The sequence below is a fragment of the Grampus griseus genome (assembly GCF_964374135.1).
Source record: "Grampus griseus genome assembly, chromosome: 16".
NCBI classification, from domain to species: domain Eukaryota; kingdom Metazoa; phylum Chordata; class Mammalia; order Artiodactyla; family Delphinidae; genus Grampus; species Grampus griseus.
In genome coordinates, this window is record NC_139010.1 from 23,539,444 (window position 1) to 23,563,254 (window position 23,811).

The 23,811-nt window shown below is 41.8% G+C and overlaps 2 protein-coding genes across 3 annotated transcripts in view; one reads left to right on the forward strand and one right to left on the reverse strand.

The window, feature by feature from the left end:
- Positions 1-1,782: 1,782 nt before the first annotated feature.
- Positions 1,783-23,811, forward strand: part of KIFBP (kinesin family binding protein) — a 41,482-nt gene continuing 19,453 nt past the window's right edge. For both annotated transcript variants that reach the window (XM_082674183.1, XM_082674184.1), the window contains exons 1-2: positions 1,783-2,263; positions 8,972-9,070. In XM_082674183.1, the coding sequence (XP_082530309.1) occupies positions 1,838-2,263; positions 8,972-9,070 (525 nt within the window). In that variant the 5' untranslated portion in view covers positions 1,783-1,837. The remainder of the gene's footprint in view (positions 2,264-8,971; positions 9,071-23,811) is intronic.
- LOC309834730 (thymosin beta-4-like) lies at positions 13,591-14,201 on the reverse strand. Its single transcript, XM_082673744.1, has one exon. The coding sequence runs from the start codon at positions 14,139-14,141 to the stop codon at positions 14,007-14,009; it is 135 nt and encodes a 44-aa protein (XP_082529870.1). The 5' UTR covers positions 14,142-14,201; the 3' UTR covers positions 13,591-14,006.

The window sequence follows — 23,811 nt, forward strand, 5'->3', positions numbered from 1 at the left end:
CTGCGCGCAGCAACAAAGACCCAATGCAGCCAAAAATAAATAAATAAATAAATAAAATAAAAATAGCAACCTTGCCTCACCTGCTAACGTTCCTTATCTCCTCCTTTGTTTCCATAACACTTACCATCTGACATTACTATATAGTTTATTTAATGTCTTTCCCTATACTAGGGCAGAAAGTTTTTTAGTTGCTGAATTTCCAGATCCTAGAACAGTGCCAGGCAAATAACAGGCATTTTAAATATTTATTGAATGAACGAATTAGTCATTTGAAGTGTTGTGGAAAATGCTCTGATAGGAAGCCAGACTGGCAGCAAGAGTACCTGTTAAAAGTAATTCAGAAGATGATGGTCTAAGTCACTGGAGATGAAAAGTAGACCAATGTAAGAGCTTTTTAGAAGGTGGACTGGAGGTGGCTAGTACTGGGTTTTATATTTAAGGATGAGAGAAGAAAGGAGAGTGAGTGTAGGAAATCATCAGCTTGGTGTATGGTGGTGTCACTCACTGAGATGCAGAACTTAAGAGCAAATTTTGGTGTGGGAGGGAAGGGGTATGTGAAGAGGAAACTGATTAGTTCCAATTTGAACATGCTGATATACAGGAGTCAGTGGGACATTCAGGAGCGGTTGTTCCAGTTGAGAGATGAATATTGCATTCTGGAGCTCCAGAGTGCCATCTGGCCTGGAGACCCAGGTTTTGGAAGTGAGCAGCCCATGTAATGAAAGTCTTGGAAGTGGGTAAGATCTCCCTGGGACAGAATTTAGGAAAGAATCCTGAGGAGCACTAACATTTATAAAGGACAGATGTTTAATTTCATTTATTCCTAATAATTATTCTGTAGAGGTAAGTAATATTATCATTTATGTTTTACTTGAGAAACCCGAAGCTTAGAAAATTAGAAGCTAATCAGTTTGAAGCTGAGATTCAAACTTTGTGTCTATGAGCCTCCAAAATCAGTGCTCCTTTGTGTATCTCAAAGCATTTTATATACCCAGCTCTTGAGAGTAAACCTTCTCCGGCCTGGCCCCCGCCCCTCGTATTTGACGATAATTTTGGAAAGTTATGTAATGGGAAAAGCCTTGCTTGAAGTGTCTTGTCACAGCTCTGGCACTTAACTCTTGTATTACTTTGAGATGTTGTACATATCCCTACAACCTGTATTTCAGGGTTGAAGTGAAAATACTTTTCGATCACTCAGTGCTTTTTACATTCTTTTTTTTTTTTTTTTTTTTGCCCGCGCCATGTGGCATGCGGCATGTGGGATGTGGGATCTTAGTTCCCTGACCAGGGATCAAACCCGTGTTTCCTGCATTGGGAGCGCGGAGTCTTATCCGCTGGACCACCAGGGAAGTCCCGAAGCTATGCATTAATAACAATACACGGATCCTTGTTACATTTTTATCCAGTGATGGGCTGGGTTATATACTGTCAAAAGGTTTCTGCCTTTCAGCTTATATCAATTAACGAGAGTACTTAACCAGCTATGTTTGTAAACAATATTTCCTTGTGATCTGCTGAAGTCAATCGTATTTTTAAGCATCTACAACTTCACCGGGTCAACAAGAGAGAGACTCACCACCGCAGAGGGCGGGGCTGGAGGTGGGACTATCGTCAGTACAGGTTCCTTTCCATGACAACGGTTGCTATGGTGACTGCTGCGCCTTCCCATTGGTCACTGCCAAGCATATTGCCTTTCCCCTGGCGGACGTCATTGGATAGCGTTCTGCAGTGCGCAGGCGTAGGGCTCTCGGGGGCCGTAAGTGAAGTGTCGCAAAGCAGAAGGAAGGCGGGAGTCCTGTTTGCAAACACTGAGGAAACCGAGGCTGTGGAGGACGGTATGGCGGATGCTCCGTGGGCCGAGATTCGTGAGAAATTCCAGGCTGCGCTAGCCTTGTCTCGGGTAGAATTGCATAAAAACCCGGAAAAGGAACCGTACAAATCCAAATACAGCGCCCGGGCGCTGCTGGAAGAGGTCAAGGCTCTGTTGGGCCCTGCGCCTGAAGACGAGGATGAGCGACCTCAGGCCGATGACAGCTTGGGCGCAGGGGACCACGCCTTGGGACTGCCGGCTGAATTGGTGGAGGCCGAGGGGCCCGTCGCCCAGGGGGCAGTGAGGCGGGCGGTTATTGAGTTCCATCTCGGGGTGAACCACATCGACACGGAGGAGCTGTCGGCGGGGGAGGAGCATCTGGTGAAATGCCTGAGGCTACTGCGCAAGTACCGACTGTCGCACGACTGCGTCTCACTCTACATCCAGGCTCAGGTGAGAGCGAGCCCGGCCCTGGTGTTGGCTGGAGGCTAGTGGGTGGCGAGGGGCCCCAACTCTTGCCGAGACCAAAGGCAAACGTATAAGACACGATTTGTCCCCACGTTTTCGCACTTTTGTGATAAGCGGCTTCCAAACTCCCTCTCCACCCTCTTCGCACACTCCACCAGCATTACTTAATTGCTTTGCGTAGTCGTGGTCAACGCGTTGGTTTCCCGAGACCCTCCAACTCTCCACTATTCCAAATCCTGTTCATTCTGTTAAGAAAAATGCAAGGTAATTTACTTCTTAATTTAAGGTCTCAAGGAAATTGTAAAGAATGACCAGAGTACATTCTTAATTTGAAACAAAGTATCTAAAATCTTACGTTTCTGTTCTTGCCGTAGTCATTCGTTTGCTTCCCAGGGAATTCCTGCCTGTTCTTCAAAACCGATCTCAAGACTCACCTGATACTTGTATATAACTTTATTTGGATCATTTTGTTCTTAACTGACCTCTTCCTCCTACCTTTGAATTCTTAAAATACTTGTTTCCTATTTATATGGTGCTTGGTTTATTAAGAAATAAGTCTGACATTGTGGTCAGGAACATAACAGTTCAGAATACAAATATGTATGAACTTTTTTTTTAAGTTATTTATGTATATTTAATTTATTTACTTATTTATGTTTTGGCTGCGTTGGGTGTTTGTTGCTATGCGCGGGCTTTCTCCAGTTTCAGAGAGCGGGGGCTACGCTTCACTACGGTGCACGGGCTTCTCAATGCGGTGGCTTCTCTTGTTGTGGAGCACCGGCTCTGTAGTTGTGGCACGCAGGCTCAGTAGTTGTGGCTCACGGCCTCTAGAGCGCAGGCTCAGTAGTTATGGCTTACGGGCTTAGCTGCTCCACAGCATGTGGGATCTTCCTGGGCCAGAGCTCGAACCCGTGTCCCCTGCATTGGCAGGTGGATTCTTAACCACTGTGCCACCAGGGAAGCCCTTGTATGAATTTCTTGTGTCAGGTACTTTGCTTAAGTAAGCTCACAAACCCTTATATTCAGTAGTTCAAGTTCCTAGGATGTGTGATCCAGGGAACATTTACCACAATTGATCTTATGGTGAGTAGGTCTCAAAGAAAAACTTCAGAATTAAAAAGGAAATTGTATAGGTTATATTCTGTTATCATGGCCCAATTAAATGAAAAGTTACACATATAACAGGAACTATATCTCTTTTTGCTCACTATTTGTAATCTCAGTCCCTGGCACATAATAGGCCCATTCTAAATATTTGTTGAGTGGATGAATGATCTAATGAAATCCATAAGATATTGAATTCAAACAAAATCTCAGTTATTTGAAATTTTCTTCAACCATTTGGCTGCCTAAAATCTTAATGAACATTAAAAAAAAGTACTTCAATATCTCAAAAATTGAATTAGAAACCTTCCTTAATGTAATATAGGATCTCCAGTATTTGCTGTATTTTATTGATTTTAATATGCATGTTCTTAAATATATTAATATCTCTGAAATCAGGATCCATCTTACAGCTGATTGATTTTGTGTCATAATTTTCTTGGCAGTGTTTTCTTGTTGATACATAAAATAATTGTGTCTTAAAACTTGTGACATCGTACGCTCAATTAATTACAGTATTTTGAACAGTAAGCCTTTTCTGAAGGGTGAATTATTAGAGATATTTTTACTAACACCAGGAACAAAACCTTGATTAGATGTTCTGGCCGTTGCAATAGTATAGAAAGCAAATAAGAATATCAGTCTTTAAAAATAAAAATCATCTTTTTTTTTTTTTTTTTTTTTTGTGGTACGCGGGCCTCTCACTGTTGCGGCCTCTCCCGTTGCGGAGCACAGGCTCCAGATGTGCAGGCTCAGCGGCCATGGCTCACGGGCCCAGCCGCTCTGTGGCATGTGGGATCTTCCCGGACCGGGGCACGAACCCGTGTCCCCTGCATCGGCAGGTGGACTCTCAACCACTGTGCCACCAGGGAAGCCCCCAAAATCATCATTTTTATATGTGATCCTTATATACCTAAAAAACCTAAAGTCATCAACTGTAAAAGTCTTAGAACTATCAGTTTGATAAAACAGGAGGATATAAGGTAAATATATAATATCAGTAATATTCTATATATAAGCAAGAACTTGTTAAAATATTATTTTTAGAAATTGCATTTACAAAGAGAGTATTGGGGTAATAGAACTGATAATCTTAAAAGGAATGATATACCATGTTCCTAGGTGGCAAGATTAAACATATCATTTTCGTGATGTTCATTTATAGGTCTGATACAATTCCTGCTGAAATCACAATAGGCTTTCTTTTTTCTTAGAACTGGACAAAATGAATATGTTTATCTGAAAGAATAAAGAAAAGTGAATATAAAAATATGAAAAGAAAAGTAATGCACTGGAACTAGCCTGGGAGGTACAACAGTAGTATTTTAATTAGATTGGGCTTATGCTAGTCTGTTTCTGAACTCTACTGTTCAGTTGATCTGTTTATTCCAATGGCATTACCACTCTATAGCATTTTATTACGTTTAATATTTGCTATATATGATGAGAGATTTGACCTCACTACTAATAAAGCAAACTGAAAGAATGAGATAGAAAAATTGTATCACATTGGCAGAAATTATTAAAGATATTGGTTACGTTTATTGTTGGAGAAACAATGAGGAGATGGATACTGCCCATTAGCATTATCGCTAGTGGAAATATAAATTCATAGAACTTTCTGGAGATCTGTAGGTATCAAAACTCTTGAGTCAAGACTTTGACTTAGGGCTTCCCTGGTGTCGCAGTGATTAAGAATCCGCCTGTCAATGCAGGGGATACGGGTTTGAGCCCTGGTCCTTGAAGACCCCACATGCCACAGAGCAGCTAAGCCTGTGCGCCACAACTACTGAGCCTGCGCTCTAGAGCCCGTGAGCCACAACTACTGAGCCCACGAGCCGCAACTACTGAAGCCCGCGCTCCTAGAGCCCGTGCTCCGCAACGAGAGAAGCCACCACAATGAGAGGCCCACGCACCGCAACAAAGAGTAGACCCCGCTTGCCGCAACTAGAGAAAGCCCACGCGCAGCAATGAAGACCCAATGCAGCCAAAAATAAATAAATAAAATAAGTAGTTAAAAAAAAAAAAGACTTAAAAATTCCACATCAATATTCTAAAATAATATTGAGACAGGTATGCAAAGGTAGGTTAACATGGATGTTTGTCACAGCATTGTTAGTTTCAAAAAAAGAATAAATTAAACATTAGTGAGATCTATAGTTAAATAAATACTGGTACATCCATACAGAAGAACAATATGCAGCCATTAGAAATAATGATTTATACTTGTTAACCAAAACTATCAATACTAAGAGGAGAGGGAAGACTAAAAGGCATGTTTGGAATTACATAGAGTGATTCTATTTTGGCAAAAGACTACCTGTGTGTGTGTATGTATGTGTAGGAAAAAGTTTGAAAGTATCAGTCCATGGGAATTTGTGATATTCTGACTCTTTTGTCTCAATCTGGTGTCTCCTTCCTGGGAAACTACAGATATACAGGACCTGGACCCACATTAGATTATCAAGGGAGACTGTCCCCGTCTACCTTCCCCAGAAGAAGGGGGCCTTAGGAATGGTTTTTATCTGGTTTTCCTTCTAATTTGTGCTATCAGCAATATACACTTGCATTTCCTGAGTGAAATTTAACTTGACAAATTAGTAGATTATTCTCCCCACTGCCAGGATACATATATATAAGGAGGGCGGTTTTTGTGTGTTTATAGCTTTATTGAGGTACAGTTGATGTACAGTAGACTGCACATATCTAAAGTATACAATTTGATGAACTTTGACATCTTTATATTCTCATGAAACAGTTACTGCAATCAAGGTAATGAACATATCCATCACCACTAAAAGTTTCCTTGTGTCCCTTTGTAATTCCTCTCTCACTCCTTTATTCTCTCTCCCTTCTCCTTGCCCTCCTCCACCACATTTTCTAGAATTTCATAATGGAATCATATGGTGTATACTCTTCTTCTGGTCTGACTTCTTTCAATCCGCATCATTATTTCATTGCTGCATCTGAGATGATTTTTTTTCTTCCTTTTTTAGTCTGTTAATATGGTGAATTACATTGATTGATTTTCCAATGTTAAACCAACCTTTCTTTCCTGTGATAAACTCCACTTGGAGTTTTTGCCAAGCCAAACGAGTAAAATATTACTCTTTTATATATTGTTGGACTGGATTTGCTAAAATTTTGTTAATATTTTTTGTCTCTTTGTTCATGAAGGATATCAGTCTGTAGTTTTCTTGTTGTGTCTTTGGTTTAGTATGAGATGGGAAGTGTTCTTTCCTCTTTGCTTTTCTTGATGAATTTGTGTAGAGTTGGTATTATTTTTTCCTTACATTTTTGGTAGAATTCACCAGTAGTACTTTTTTAGCAGTTTTTGTTTTATATTTATTTTTTTCCTTACCTATTCTGTTATCCCAAGGGCAAGAACATGATGTTGCTTTGTGAATGATACAGTACTTTCTGATGTATTATGGGATTTATATTGTAAAAATAATTCATGTAGAATGTCAAAAGCAGTCACCTATGTGGAGTAAACACTGAAAAAAACATTAACACTATTAATTTTGAAAAATCAAATCAGTTCTAGATCCCTTGCGTGGTCCTTAACTTCAGGACCTCAATAGGTTATGGTTAAAAAAAGCCTTTAGTCGTTTGTAGACACACTCTAGGGTCTCTACTTGATTTAAGATTTATCACACACCAGAGTTGTTGCTTTCTGTGGCACAGCCTACCCTGGATCTAGCAGCCTAAATGCATCACCATCCCGTCAAAATAGAGTAAATGTGGCTAACCAGTTCCTGGTAGTGGGTGTGTCGCTAATCTGTCTAGGCTAGGTACAGTCTGCTGGGGTTGTGCTGGTGTCATGGCCAAATGGAGTATCTCAAGGACTGTTGTCAGAGGAAAAATAAGCTGACCTAGGGAGTGAGAAAAGGTGACTTGTGGATTCATTTCTAAATTCAAGAAATGAATATTAAGGGAGATTATATTCTCTGAGGCTAGGTGGGCAGAATAATCGGTAAATTAGTAGTGGGCCAGAGCCCTTTAAGCTTCCCCAGGGTACCGCAAAGGATTGCATAAGTAATATAGAGGAGAGAACTGCCCAATCTCAGTAATTTATCACTATGACCTACCTGCAGTCCTAGACACTGAGAACTGATCAAGTCACTTAAAAAAAATTATAGAATAGGTATATTACGTGAAGCCATGAGACCAGAGGTCTGTGTTTCAGGGCAGTGATCATGTCACCTTTAAACTGTAGGGTTTCTAAACATGTTTTTTTGTGTCATGTACCCCTTTTGCAATCTACTGAAGCCTGTATTTCATGAAACAGAATAATGATTTTAAATGTATAAAATAAAATGTAGGGGTTATAAAAGAAACCAATAACATAGAAGTTACTAAAATATTTTTTAAAACAAATGTATGATATAGTGATACATGAGCTTCCTTATTAACACATTAAATAACATCTGTGTCTAATAACTTCCATAATTTTAAAGTACTAATGAATATAAATGGTATTTTGAGATATCTGCAAGCTATAATATGAAGATTTTTTTCACTTCTATAGGCCACAGAAATCCCAGGTACTGTAATACTGTTTCGTAGGACATAGTGAAAATAAGTTTGTAATAGTTCTCCATCTACATTCATAGACTCTGAATTCTCTTCATGGGTAACTTGTGGGTCCTTGGGCCCAGGTTAAGAATTTGCTTTAAAAACTTTGTTTTCCTTATTCTGTTCCCTTCCCTAGGGAGGTAAGCAAAAGATGTTGGAAGCCCAGCCTCAGAGGTATCCCTGTGCCTGAAAGCCTGTCACAAGCGTTGGGAGGCAGAGTAACCCGTCTAAAGGGGAGCTAGTCTTGAATTCTGACCATGTAAACAGGCCTGATTTTCCCTATACAGAGTCTGATAAAAAGAGTCCTGTGGCCGGGGAAAAACTGGCTTAGTTTTTAAAATGTAACATTGTACCCCTAAATGTAGCAGATTGAAACAACAAACTTTTATTATAACAGGAATCCAGGCATGGCTTAGCTAGTTGCTTCTGGCTCAAGGTCTCTCATCAGATTGTTGGCCTGCTTGGGACTGCACTTGAAGGCTCAGCTTGGGGAGAACCTGCTTACAAGCTCACTCATGTGGTTGTTGGCAGGATTCAGTTTCTTACAGGTTGTTGGTCTGAGGGGCCTCGATTCCTTGCTGGCTGTTGACCTCCCAGACCATGTGAGTCTATCCATAGGGTGGCTCAGAATATGGCATTTGGCTTCCCTCAGAGAGTACAAGCAAGAGGGAGCACCCAAAATGGAACCACAGTGTTTTGTAACCTGATGTTGGAAGAGACCTTCTATCACTTTTGCCATATTCTATTTGTTAGAAGCAAGTCACTAAATCCAGCCCAGACTTAAGGGGAAGAGATTATACCGAGCATGAGCACCAGGAGGCAGGAATCACCAGGGAATCCATCTTAGTGGCTGCCTCCCATGACATAAGGACAGTAGTATTATGAATAATTAATTCATGGTTAATCAGACTGTGGTATTGATACTATCTGATAGGTAAGTATTGACTTTGAAACTATGAAAACTACTTCATTGGAAGATTTATATTGTCATTATTTGTCTTTATTTTCCAGAATAACCTGGGTATCTTGTGGTCTGAAAGAGAAGAAATTGAAACTGCACAAGCTTATCTAGAATCATCAGAAGCTCTATATAATCAGTATATGAAAGAGGTATGTTGCATGTCAGATAAATTTTAATCTTTTTTTTTAAAAAAATATTTGTTTGGCTGCACTGGGTCTTAGTTGTGGCACGTGGGATCTTCATTGCAGTGTGCGGGAACTTCTGGTTGCGGCGTGTGGGATCTAGTTCCCTGACCAGGGATCCAACCTGGGCCCCCTGCATTGGGAGCCTGTAGTCTTAACCGCTGGACCACCAGGGAAGTCCCTAAATTTTAATCTTTGATTGAAACTAGTCAAGAATTGACATTAAGAATTCCTCACTCATAATATTGGAATATGACTTTTCAGTATACTTTGGGACCTCTCTATAGAGCTGTCTAGGTGGTCATCTAATAGCTGAAATTATTTTATATTAAAAACTTCAGAGTTCTTAAAAATAACCCTTGGATAAGGTCTAATGGCAGCCTTAATCCAAATATAATTGTGTAAGAAATATTATTCTAATATCCTAAAATACTGATATTTGCATGTTTTCATCTATAATCTAAAATTTCTGTTTTGATTTCCACTGAGGATAGCAGTGCTTAAAGGAAGGCAAACAACTACCTAAGCAAAATATATGAAATATTGGAGGCACTGGTTCTCAAATTTCAGCATGCATCAGAATCACCTGGAGGACTTGTTAACACACAATGCTCATCCCCAGACTCTGATTCAGTAGGTCTGGGTTGGGACTTGAGAATTTGCATTTTTAACAAGGTGCCAGGTGCTGCTGCTAGTTTGAGTACTGCACTTTGAGAACCACTGCTTCAGGGCAGTGATTTTCAATAACTTTTTTTTTTTTTAACTGTAAAACCCTTCTGAAATACAGTATGTAAAAACTGATTGAGGTACTCTGGTTAAACAGGTCAGAAGAACCCTGAGCCCAATCCACTACAGATACCTTCTTCCCTCCCCATTGTGGTAGTACAAAAGAGATGCTGTAGAACTTCTAGGGCTCTGGAGAGCCTAGATTGAAAACTTTTACTTTAGAGGGTCACGGTCCTACAAAGGTGAACTTTGTAACACCACTGTGTTACCGTTCATTTCCTTAGTAAATTTTACCTACCACTTGGCAACCTGGAGGAGGCTATACATGTTTGGGGGCAAGGAGGTAGATAGGAAATCTCTGTACCTTCCACTCAGCTCTGCTGTGAACCTAACACTGCTCTAAAAAATGAAGTCTATTAAAAAAAAACTTGGCAGTCTTCTAAAATTAAAATGGATTTAGTTAATTTTGTTTTGAGGCTATGTGTAGCACTTCTTTCTTTTTTTTAATATTTATTTTTGGCGCTTTGGGTCTTCGTTGCTGCATGTGGGCTTTCTCTAGTTGTGATGAGCGGGGTCTACTCTTCGTTGCAGCGCGCAGGCTTCTCATTGCAGTGGCTTCTCTTGTTGCGGAGCATGGGCTCTAAGCACGCAGGCTTCAGTGGTTGTGGCACACAGGCTTCAGTAGTTGTGGCTCACAGGCTCTAGAGCGCAGGCTCAGTAGTTGTGGCACACGGGCTTAGTTGCTCCACGGCATGTGGGATCTTCCCAGACCAGGGCTAGAACCTGTGTCTCTGGCATTGGTAGGCGGATTCTTAACCACTGTGCCACCAGGGAAGTCCCAAGCACGTCTTTAAATAACCAGATATTTTGAGGTTTTTCAAGCCCACGGTTAAGAATCAATGTCTTATCAAGTTCACCAGTGATTTATACTTTGCCAAATTTAGTGGTAAATTCTTAGTCCTCATCTTACTTGACCTATCGGTAGCATTTGGCATAGTTGATCAATCTAGCCTCTGGCTCAGTTGATTAGTCTCTCTTCCTTGACATACTTTTTAAGTTTAGCTGCTGCTTGTCTGTTTTTCCTTCTTTTCAGTCCTTGTTGCATCCTCCTTATATCCCCAACCTTTGAACAGTGGGGTACCCAGAGTTCAGTGTTTCGATGTCTTCTCTTTCCATCTGCATTCATTCCCTTGTTCTAAATATCATCTCTGTGCTGATGACTCCCAAATTATATCCGCAGTCTGTACCTCTCTAATTGCAGACTTGTCTGTCCAACTGCTGATTTGGCACTTGTACTTTTTATGGGGTAGGTATCTCTAAAACTACTAACACTGAGTTTCTGATAGCCTTCCTCTCCCTACCTTGCTTGCTATAAACACCAGCTTCTTTCTTCAGTTGTTGAGGCCTAAAACCTTGGAGATGCCCCTTCTCCTCACACTATCTAATACGTCAGCAAATTCTGTTGGTTTCACTTTTAAATTCTGTCTAGAATCAGACCACTGCTGTCACCATCATCTCTTGTTGTAGTCTCCTAGTTGGTCTTCCTGCTGTCATACCCCCTTCAGTTCAAAGGTATATTAGACCACATCACTCCTTTCCTCAAAATTTTCAGTGGTTTTCCCATCTTACTCAGACTCCAAAGACCTTTGAAGACCGGCAAGTTCGGCAAGTTCATTTTCTGATCTGGCTACTATTACTTCTCTGATTTCATCTACTATTCTCCCCTGTCTTGTTCTGTTCTAGCTATACTGGCCATCTTGTTCTAAAACACAGCAGACAAGCTCCCAACTCAGGGCCTTTGCCCTTCTCTGTTTCCTCTGCTAATGCCACTCTTCCCCTAGATATCTATCTGGGTCACTCCCTCATTTCTTTCAGATTTTTTTTTTAAATAAATTTATTTGTTTATTTTTGGCTGCGTTGGGTCTTCATTGCTGCGCGTGTGGTCTTTCTCTAGTTGTGGAGAGCGGGGGCTACTCTTCGTTGAGGTGCACACGGGCTTCAGTAGATGTGATCGCAGGCTCTAGAGCGCAGGCGCACGGGCTTAGTTGCTCCGCGGCATGTGGGATCTTTCTGGACCAGGGCTCGAACCCATGTCCCCTGCATTGGCAGGCGGATTCTTAACCACTGCGCCACCAGGGAAGCCCCATTTCTTTTAGATTTTGACTCAGACATCTCCCATCTAGTGAGGACTCGTTGGCCACTCATCTGACACTGTAGACCACCCCTCCGCAGCACTTCCTATCCTATCCCCCTTTCCTGCTGTTTTTGCTTTGCACTTATCACTAACATATTCATTTTAATGATTTATTTATCACCCATCTTCAGTACTGGAAAGATAAGCTCCAGGACAACAAGGATATTTTTACTATTATATTCACTGCAGCATCTAGAACAGTATCTATTTCTTGATAACGAATGATATTCTGCCTTGTTCATCCAGATCAACCAAAAAAAGAACAGTGTTACTACCGTGTGAATGCTTGAATGAATTTAATGGAGGGTTTCAGTTTTAAAATATGTAAGGTAGTGTTCAGTTGGAGAAGTTTAATTGCTTATATGGTTTTCTGCTTGTTTGGTATCAGTCAATAATTAATAATTCTGAATAAAAATATTTTTAATATTTCATAAATTATTGACCTAATGGTGGCAGAAGTTAGAATGTCATTTTTAAAAATCTATAGATACAAAATGTAGTTCTAGATAAAGGAGAGATCTAAACAGAGTGGAGAATCACTGAATTTGAAGATAGGAAACCTGGGATTTCTAGTTTGACTTTGGTTGTAACGAACTGACTTGGGAGAATTCAAATTTTCTGTGCCACCTATTCCTCATTTGTAAGATGGGGATACCCCTCCTGTCTCAACAATACAGAAGTGTTACGGGGATCAGATAATAAAGTAGTTAATGCAGAGTCACTAAAAATACACTATCTAATAATTGCAGAATGGTTAAATAAATTATGATACTCTTAGCAAGGGAATGTGATATAACCATTAAAATGATAAATATTTAGATCATCAATACATGGAAAAGGCGTATAATATGTACACCTTGATTACAACTATATTAACATTTTTCCTGGTAAGGCCCTGCAAAGATGAACTAGATGATATAAAACTAACATTTTAGTTTCATAAAACTAACATTTTAGTTTTAGACGATGTAACTAATAAAAACTAGTATTTATTGAGTGCTTAAGCAGGCTACATTTTATTCTCACAACAATACTATGAAAGAGGTACTGTTATTCTCATTTATAGGTAAGGAGTTTGTGATTCAATGAGGTTAGCATATACTATGTGACACAATCAGAATTTAAATATGGTTCATCTGACCCCAAACTTTGGTTCTTTCTACTCTACCATGCTACCTTCCAAGGTAATATTATAGTTAAATATTTAGTGTATTAAAGGGATTCTTTTTCTCCATAAAATTGCTCAAATATAGAATAATAAAAAAGAAAATGTAGTTGTGAAGAGTTATTTATTAGTAGGTTTTGGGTGGGGGGGGTGGTAAAGAGACACAATCTTATAAGCCAGAGGGATTTTAAACATTGATTCATTCATTTATTTTCAGATTTGAGATATACTTGATGTATATACTACTGTGTACGTTTAAGATGTACAGTGTGATGATTTGATTCACAGATACATTGCAAATGATTACCATAACAGGGTTAGTTAACACCTCCATCACCTCACATAATTACCTTTTTTTTTGTTTTTGTGATGAGAATATTTAAGATTTACTATCTTAGCAACTTTTTTTTTTCAGGTTTTAAAACTTTTTATTTGCATATTAAAAAAATTGTGCATTCCAATAATTAAAATCATTTGAACAACAATAAAAAAAATGGCACTGATTAAACTGCATTTTACAGCCCGCAGGACACCCTGGACCAGCTTGCTCTTTACTCTAGATTTCACTGTCGTCCCACCCAGCCTCCTTCACCAACATGCAAGTTCTTTTCCTTCCCTGCCAGCCAGACAGGCAGATGGGAAGCAGGCGCGGCCTTCGTTGTCAGTAGTTCTCCATTCTTTGATGTGAAAAAGGGCAGCACAGTCATTTAAACTTGATCCAACCTCTTTGCGTCTTACAAAGTTAAACAGCTAAAAGAAGTAAAATAAGAAGGCAATGCTCGTGGAATGTACAGTGCATATTGGCGGCGCACGCCTCATTACGACTCGCCTGCTTGCTTCTCCTGTTCAGTCGTTTCTTGTGAAGGCAGTGGATTTTTCTCTTTCGTTTCTGTTTTCTTCAGTTTCGACTTATCGAATTTCTCAATCTCAGCCATATCGGGTTTGTCAGACATGGCTGCAGAGGAAGCGGAGCGAGTTACGAGCGAACGAGGTCCGACCTGCGCAGTGGTCGCCGCCGAGTCTATCTTAGCAACTTTTGAGTATACAGTACAGTATTTTTTTTTTTAAGATTTATTATTTATTTATTTATTTTTGGCTGCATCGGATCTTAGTTGCGGCACACGGGATCTTTGTTGAGGCATGCGGATTTTTCATTGCAGTGCACGGGCTTCTCTCTAGTTGTGGCTTGTGGGTTTTCTCTTCTCTAGTTGTGGCGTGCGGGCTCCAGGGCGCGTGGGCTCTGTAGTTGTGGCATGCAGGCTCTCTAATTGAGGTGCACGAGCTCAGTAGTTGTGGCGTGTGGGCTTAGTTGTTCTGCGGCATGTGGGATCTTAGTTCTCTGACCAGGGATCAGACCCGTGTCCCCTGCATTGGAAGGCAGATTCTTTACCACTGGACCACCAGTGAAGTCCCTACAATACAGAAGTATTAACTGTAGTTAACATGGTGTACAATTAGATCCCCAGAACCTATTAATCTTATAACTGGAAGTTTGTACCCTTTGCCAAACATTTCCCCATTTCCCCCATCACCTCAGCCCCTGGCAACCACCGTTCTACTCTCTGTTTCTAGTTCACCATTTTTTTTTTTTTTTTTAAGATTCCACGTACAAGTGATACCATACAGTATTTGGAAGATGACCATTTTAAAAGCATTTGGCACACATTATAAAATTGCTTTCCAAAAAGACTACTAATGTATCCTTACTCCACTAGTGTATGAGAATTCTCATCTCCTTCACAACTTTTCCTTATATAGCTTTAAAAGAAAGTCTTTGCTAATATAGGCAGAATGGTCTCATTTTAACTCAAATTTCTTTGATTAAAGAGATTAATTTTAAAATATTATTTTCTGTTTGTATTTTCTCTTTTGAAAGTGTTCATGGTTTTTTACATTTATTTACTCATTTGTGTTTTCTTGCTAATTTTTTGCTCTTTTATGTTAAATCTTTTAAAATTGAGTTATAATTGGCATATGACATATTAGTTTAAGGTGTACAACATAATGATTCAAAATATGTATATATTATGAAATGATCACCACAGTAAGTCTTGTTAATACTCATCACCACACATTTTACAATTTTTTCTTGTGAGAACTTTTAAAAGCCACTCTCTTAGCAACTTTCAGATATACAATACAGAATTAAAAAAAAATTTTATTGGAGTATAGTTGATTTACAGTGCTGTATTAGTTTCAGGTGTACAGCAAAGTGAATCAGTTATACATATGCATATATCCACTCTTTTTTAGATTGTTTTCCCATAAGGGCCATTGCAGAGTATTGAGTAGAGTTCCCTGTGCTGTACAGTAGGTCCTTATTCGTTATCTATTTTATATATAGTAGTGTGTATATGTCAATCCCAATCTTCCAATTTATCCCTTCCCCCCACTTACCCCCTGGTAACCATAAGTTTGTTTTCTACACCTGCAACTCTATTTCTGTTTTGTAGATAAGTACATTTGTACCTTTTTTTTTTTTTTTTTTGGCCGTGCCCCACGGCGTGCAGGATCTTAGCTCCTTGACCAGGGATTGAACCCATACCCACTGCAGTGGAAATGGTAGAGTCTTAACCACTGGACCCATTGCGTGCAGGATCTTAGTTCCTTGACCAGGGATTGAACCCATTCCCACTTCAGTGGAAACAGTAGAGTCTTAACCACTGGACCACCAGAGAAGTCCTTGTACCCTTTTCTTAGATTCCACATATAAACAATATCATATAATATTTGTCTTTCTCTGTCTGACTTACTTCACTCATTATGACAATCTCTAGGTCCATCGATGTTGATGCAAGTGGCATTATTTCGCTCCTTTTTATGGCTAATATTCCATTGTATATATGTACCACATCTTTATCCATTCATCTGTCGATGGACATTTAGGTTGGTTCCATTTCCTGGCTATTGAAAATAGTGCTGCAGTGAACACTGGGGTGCATGTATCTTTTCCAGTTTTGGTTTTCTCTGGATATGTGCCCAGGAGTGGATTGCTGGATCATACAGAATTATTAACTGTAGTCACCATGCTATACATTATATCCCCAGGCCTTATTTATTTTATAACTGGAAGTTTGAATCTTTTGACTGCCTTCATTTGCCCTTTCTGACCACCCCCCAACCTTTTGCTTCTAGAAACCACAAACCTAATCTGTTCTATGTATCTGTGAGGTTGGTTGGTTGAAGATTCCACACGTGAGATCACTGGTAGTATTTGTCTTTCCTTGTCTGACTTACTTCACTTTGCATAACATCCTCAAGTTCTATCCATGTTGCAAGTGGCAAGATTTCCTTCTTTTTTTTTTTTTTTTTTGTGGTACGCGGGTCTCTCACTGATGTGGCCTCTCCCGTTGTGGAGCACAGGCTCTGGACGCGCAGGCTCAGCGGCCATGGCTCACGGGCCCAGCCGCTCCGGACACACAGGCTCAGCGGCCATGGCTCACAGGCCCAGCCACTCCGCGGCATGTGGGATCTTCCCGGACCGGGGCACAAACCCGTGTCCCCTGCATCGGCAGGCGGACTCTCAACCACTGCGCCACCAGGGAAGCCCTATTTTGTTCTTTTTTATGGCTAAGTACCTTATAAATCATTTTTCAGTACAGTTTCGTGGCATGAAGTGCAACTCATATTGGGCAATTATGACCACTACTGCGCTTTCTGGGTAGCAGTCTACCAGTTTTCCTTTAAGGAACCACCGACCCCCAAGTCTCTGTCCATGTGGTTTGGTGGGGCTTCCCCTGTTTCAGCTCCAAGGGTGCATATGAAATTCATACCTGGCCAGTGAAAGTTCTCTCCTAGGCCAGAGTAGTTGGCCCAGGGACAGTCTTGGAAGGAAGTTGGGTGAATCAGAGTCAATGCTCATCATCCTGGGTTGTGCTAAAGTACTGGGAGAGGGGACTGCCATGCTGCTAAGCTGGCAGGATGTAAGCCTGGTGATGCGGGGTCCTGTTCATAGAAGGAGGTGCCTGAAAACCAAGAGAGGAAAGTAGATCCAAGCAGTGAAGAAAGACACAGGCCTCAGTTATTTAAGCCAATATATTTCTTTTCTTCTCCTTCTCCTCCCTCTCCCTCTCCTTCTCCATTTTTGTTTTTGCTTTTGTTATTGTTGTTGTTGTTGTTTGCTTGCAAGGAGTTGCAACTAACTAGCCCAGTATGGCAGGCAGAATAATGGTCTCCCCAAGATGTCTCTGTCCTAATCATCCTAATCCTTGGAACCTGTTACCTTACATGGCCAAGGGCAATTAAGGTTGCAGATGGAATTAATGCTGCTAATCAGGTGATCTTAAAAGAGGGAGTGGCCTGGATTATCCAGGTGGGACCCATGTAATCACAAGCGTCTTTAAAAATGGAAGCCAGAGGCAGAAGGAAAGTTCAGGGTGATGTGGTGTGAGAAGGTGCGGTTTGCCTTTGCTGGCTTTGAAGATGGACTAAAGGGCCACAAGCCGAGGAATGCAGAAGCCGGAAAAGGTAAGGGAGCAGATTCTCCTCTGGAGTTTCCAGAAAGAAAGGCAGCCCTGCCAACACTTTATTTTCAGCCCGGTGAGACCCATGTCAGACTTATAGCCTATAGAACTATAAGGGGACACATTTGGGTCATTTTAAGCCACCAAGTTTTGGGCAGTTCGTTACAGCAGCCACCAACAGTGTGGTGATTTGTTACAGTTAAGCTGAGAAAATTAAACACCGTGCGTTCTACCTGTTGCCTCCCAACACTGCCCTGTGAAAGCACAGCCGGTGGTTCCACACGCCCGCGGGCCAAGCCCACAGTCCTCACCGGGAATTGAGGGCTTGCGTGGGCCGCCTGGCCGGCCTCAGCCTATTTTTCCAGACTCATGTCTCCATCCGTGCTTCTTTCAGTAGTTTCTTCAGCTAGGGTTACTCTTCTCACTTTCTTCTCCAGGCCCTTGGTGTTGAGGCTGAGCCGCCCCTCCTTTCCAGCCCTCCCCCCACAGATGATGCCTTGCTCTCCTTTCTGCCATTGTAGCACTCCGACACGCCCGTCCCTTCCTTCAGGGCTCAGCTCTCGTCGCACCTGCCCGCACAAACCCTCATTTGGGCCTGGACACTCCTGCCTAAAGCTGTGACAGTTTCAGATGTGCGAGGACTATGGGTTGTCCCCTTGGTGCTGTGTTCCTGGTCCTGGAGGGACCTGCCCAGGCTGGGCATCTGGTGCTCTCAGCACTTCCAAGCTCTGCTTCTTGGGAGAAAATGGGCTCTGAGAGGGCAAGCGATGCCCCCCAAAGCCTCCTAGCCTTCAGTCCATAGGTCTTTCCACTTTTCCCTGCAGCCTTCAGGCCCTCAGTAGAGATGTTGCACGTGTGATTGCTTGATTGTTTCCTCAACGCGGCTGGATGACTCACCAACCTCTACAGGCCAGCCATCCCTGCCTGCGTTCAGCAGGGCTCCCTCCCTCAATGTCCCCAAGCTGAAACCGCAGAAATGCGTCTGGGGTAGGGGGAGCCTCCAAGAACCTCCACCTTTTTATGTCTCAGGGCAGAAAGAATCCATCGAGAGGCAAAGTGATAGAAGTGATTTATTAGAATAGGACACTTGTGAGGCTTACAAGCAGGTGAGCAAGGGAGTGCTGTACCCTGAGAACGTAGTGGGCTACAGTTTTATAATCAAAATTGGGGAGGGGGAGAAGGCCACCTTCTTCCTCGTTCTTTTTTTTTTTTTTGGCAGTATGCGGGCCTCTCGCTGTTGTGGCCTCTCCTGTTGCGGAGTACAGGCTGCGGACGCGCAGGCTCAGAGGCCATGGCTCACGGGCCCAGCCGCTCCAGACGCACAGGCTCAGCGGCCATGGCTCACGGGCCCAGCCACTCCGCGGCATGTGGGATCTTCCTGGACCGGGGCACGAACCCGTGTCCCCTGCGTCGGCAGGTGGACTCTCAACCACTGTGCCACCAGGGAAGCCCTCTTCTTCTTTTTTTTAATGGCTGAATGATGCTCCATTGTGTGTGTGTGTATACACATTTTCTTTATCCATTCATCCACTGACAGACACTAAGTTGTTTCCATGTTTGGCTATTGTAAATGTTGCAGTGAACATGGGGTGCAGATAACTTTTCAAGTTAGTGTTTTTGTTTCCCTTGGATAAATAAACAGAAGTGGAATTGCTGGATCACATGGTAGTTCTATTTTTAATTTTTTTTTTTGCGGTACGCGGGCCTCTCACTGCTGTGGCCTCTCCTGCTGCGGAGCACAGGCTCCGGACGCACAGGCTCAGCGGCCATGGCTCACGGGCCTAGCCGCTCCGCGGCATGTGGGATCTTCCCGGACCGGGGCACTAACCCGTGTCCCCTGCATCGGCAGGTGGACTCCCAACCACTGCGCCACTAGGGAAGCCCTATTTTTAATTTTTTGAGGAACCTCCAGTTGTTTTCTATAGTGGTGGCACCAATTTGCATTCCAACCAACAGTGCAGCAGGGTTCTCTTTTCTCCACATCCTTGTCAACACTTGTTATTTCTTGTGTTTTTAATAATAGCCATTCTAACAGGTATGAGATAATATTTCATTGTGGTTTTGATTTGCATTTCCCTGATGATTAGTGATGTTGAGCGCGCTTTCATGTGTGTGTTGGCCATCTGTATGTCTCCTTTGGAAAAATTCAGATCTTTTGCCCATGTTCTAATCAGATTTCTTTTTTTTTTTTTGGCTATTGAGTTGAATGAGTTCTTTATATATTTTGGATATTAACCCCTTATTGCATATATGATTTGCACATATTTTCTTCCGTTTGATAGGTTGCCTTTTCATTTTGTTGATGGTTTCCTTTGCTGTGCAGAAGTTTTTTTTTAAATGTTTGATGTATTCCCACTTACTGATACTTTATTTATTTAACAAACATTTATAGTAGCACTTGTGGACACTGTTACAGGTGATTTACAAATTTTAACTCATTTAATTCTCACGACAACTTAAGAGGTAGATTTTTTTTTTTTTTTTTCTGTATGCGGGCCTCTCACTGTTGTGGCCTCTCCTGTTGCGGAGCACAGGCTCCGGACGCACAGGCTCAATGGCCATGGCTCACAGGCCCAGCCGCTCCGTGGCATGTGGGTTCCTCCCAGACCGGGGCACGAACCCGTGTCCCCTGCATCGGCAGGCAGACTCCCAACCACTGCGCCACCAGGGAATCCCAAGAGGTAGATATTTTTATTATTTTATAGATGAGGGAACACATGCAGAAGAGATTACATGACTTGCCCAAGTCCACACACCAGTAAGTGGCAAAGCTGGGGTTACAACCTATTGTTAACGTGGTCTGACTCCACACCACACACTTTTAACCACTATATCCTACTGCCTCCCTTAGTAGTTGGACTTAGTCTAAAACACAAGTATGAAGTGCTCCTTTAAGAACTGTGTAGTGTAGCGAGGACTCCATATCTGTACCAAAATAATGATGGCAGATAAAAGAAATGTGCTGTAAGCAGAGTGCATAGACTAAGCGTTCCTATTTGCTTTGTCGGTTTAATTCACTAGACATTTATTGTTTTTACTTTGTGCCAGGTACTATGCATAATGCAGGGGAATCAAATATGAATAAAATATGGTCCTGACGCATGACAAGCTTCCCCTGGAGGAGAAAGATCGGAGCAAATCAACATGTTAATTACACCCACAAGAAATTTTAAAATGTACTTTTAGGTTTTTTTTTTTTTTTGGTTGCGTTGGGTCTTTCTCTAGTTGATGCGTACGGGCTTTCTTTAGTTGCGGTGAGCAGGGGCTATTCTTCGTTGTGGTGCCCGGGCTTCTCATTGCGGTGGCTTCTCGTTGTGAAGCATGGGCTCTAGGCGTGCGGGCTTCAGTAGTTGTGGGGCGTGGGCTTAGCTCGTAGGCTCTAGAGCGCAGGCTCAGTAGTTGTGGTGCACAGGCTTAGTTGCTCCGTGGCATGTGGGATCTTCCCAGACCAGGGATCGAACCTGTGTCCCCTGCCTTGGCAGGCGGATTCTTAACCACTGCGCCACCAGGGAAGTCCCTAGTTTTTTTTTAATTTTTATTTATTAAAAAAAAATATATTTTTTAACATTTATTTATTTATTTGGCTGTGCCGGGTCTTAGTTATGGCATGTGTGGGATCTTTAGTTGCAGCATGCAGGATCTAGTTCCCTGACCAGGGACTGAACCCGGGCCCCCTGCATTGGAAGCGCAGAGTCTTAACCACTGGACCACTAGGGAAGTCCCTAATTTTTATTTTATACTGGAGTATCATTGATTAACAATGTTGTGTTAGTTTCAGGTGTACAGCAAAGTGATTCAGTTATACAAGTATCTATTCTTTTTCAAATTCTTTTCCCATTTAGGTTATTACAGAATGTTGAGCAGAGTTCCCTGTGCTATACAGTAGGTCCTTGTTGGTTATCTATTTTATTTTTCTTTTTTCTTTCTTTTCTTTTCCCTCCCTCCCTCCCTCCCTCCCTCCCTCCCTCCCTCCCTCCCTCCCTCCCTTCCTTCCTTCCTTCCTTCCTTTCTTTCTTCCTCCCTCCCTCCCTTCCTCTTATTGAAGTATAGTTAATTTACAGTTGTGCCAATCTGCTGTACAGCAAAGTGACTCAGTTATACACATATATACATTCTTTTAATATTCTTTTCCATTATGGTTTATCACAGGATATTGAATGTATTTCCCTGTGCTATACATTAGGACCTTCTTGTTTATCCATTCTAAATGCAATAGTTTGCATCTACCAATCCCAAACTCCCAGTCCATCCCTCTCCCTCCCCACCCCCCTTGGCAACCACAAGTCTGTTCTCTATGTCTGAGTCTGTTTCTGTTTTGTAGGTAGGTTAATTTGTGCCATGTTTTAGATTCCACATGTAAGTGATATCATATGGTATTTGTCTTTCTCTTTCTGACTTACTTCACTTAGTATGGTAATCTCTAGTTGCATCCATCTTGCTCTAGTGACATTATTTCATTCTCTTTCTATGGCTGAGTAGTATTCCATTGTATATATGTACCACCTCTTCTTTATCCATTAATCTGTTGATGGACATTTACGTTGCTTCCATGTCTTAGCTATTGTAAATAGTGCTGCAGTGAACACTGGGGTGCATGTATCCTTTTGAATTATGGTTTTCTCCAGATATATGCCCAGGAATGGGATTGCTGGATCATATGGTAGCTCTATTTTTAGTTTTTTAAGGAATCTCCATACTGTTCTCCATAGTGGCTGTACCAATTTGCATTCCCACCAACAGTGTAGGAGGGTTCCCTTTTCTCCATACCCTCTCCAGCATTTGTTGTTTGTAGATTTTTTTGATAATGGCCATTCTAACCAGTGTGAGGTGATACCTCATTGTAGTTTTGATTTACATTTCTCTAATAATTAGCGATGTTGAGCATCTTTTCGTGTACCTGTTGGCCATTTGTATTTCTTCTTTGGAGAAATGTCTATTTAGGTCTCCTGCCCATTTTTTGATTGGATTAGAATGTACATTTAGAATATGTGTTTATAGCCCTTAATACTTTTTTTCTGAGAAGTATATCCCCAAATTGCAGAATTTTAAAAGTCATGGATCTTCTACCTTGGCGTTTTAACTTTCCTCCTAAAGTGCTAAGAGGAGCAGAACACCACAAAGCCAGACTGAGATGTTAGTTGCCTTTCGTGACTTTAGGCTCACACTCTTACTCATGAAATTGTTAGTTTAAAATGTGAAGAGACCGAACACCTATAATATTTCATTAAAAACTGGTATAAAGGGACTTCCCTGGTGGTGCAGTGCTTAAGAATCTGCCTGCCAATGCAGGGGACACGGGTTTGATCCCTGGCCCGGGAAGATCCCACGTGCTGCGGAGCAACGAAGCCTGTGTGCCACAACCACTGAGCCTGTGCTCTAGAGCCCGCGAGCCACAAGTGCTGAGCCCGCGTGCCACAACTACTCTAGCCTGTGCGCCTAGAGCCCGTGCACCGCAATGAGAAGCTTGCACACTGCAACGAAGAGTAGCGCCCGCTCACCACAACTAGAAAAAGCCTGCGTGCAGCAATAAAGACCCAATGCAGGCAAATAAACCTGGTATTATTATGGAAACATAAAACACATAGCAAAACTCTTTGTACTTAATTATACCTATATTTTAGTTAAGAGAGGAGACTATTTTGACTGTTAGTGTTACAGGATGAAGTGTGATGGTCATAACAGTGAAGTATGTACATAAAAAATACATTGATTAATTTCCCTCATCAAGATAGGGCTAAGCATACAAAACAGCCCTCAAACTTCTTAAGGAGATCTTTGAAGAACAGTTTATCTATTGTGTTTGCCTTGTGCCTTGCTTCCTGGCTTAGTCATTTTTACTTTTTGTGAATTCTAGGGACCCAAGTTGTGGTGTCCTTTTTTTTTTTTGTCTGCGCTGGGCCTTAGTTGCGGCAGGTGGGATCTTCACTGCAGCATGCGGACTTCTTAGTTGCAGCATGTGGACTCTTAGTTGCACCATGCACGTGGGATCTAGTTCACCGACCAGAGATCAAATCCGGGTCCCCTGCCTTGGGAGCTCTGAGTCTTACTCACTGGACCACCAGGGAAGTCCCCCAAGTTGTGATGCTTTTAGTGTTTGCGTCCAGAATGTAAGGTCACATTTTTTTTTTTTAAATGGAAACCATGGCTGCTATTTGGAGTT

Coding starts and splice junctions, on each gene's coding strand:
- LOC309834730 (XM_082673744.1), bottom strand. CDS start 14,141: ATGTCTGACAAACCCGATATGGCTGAGATTGAGAAATTCGATAAGTCG.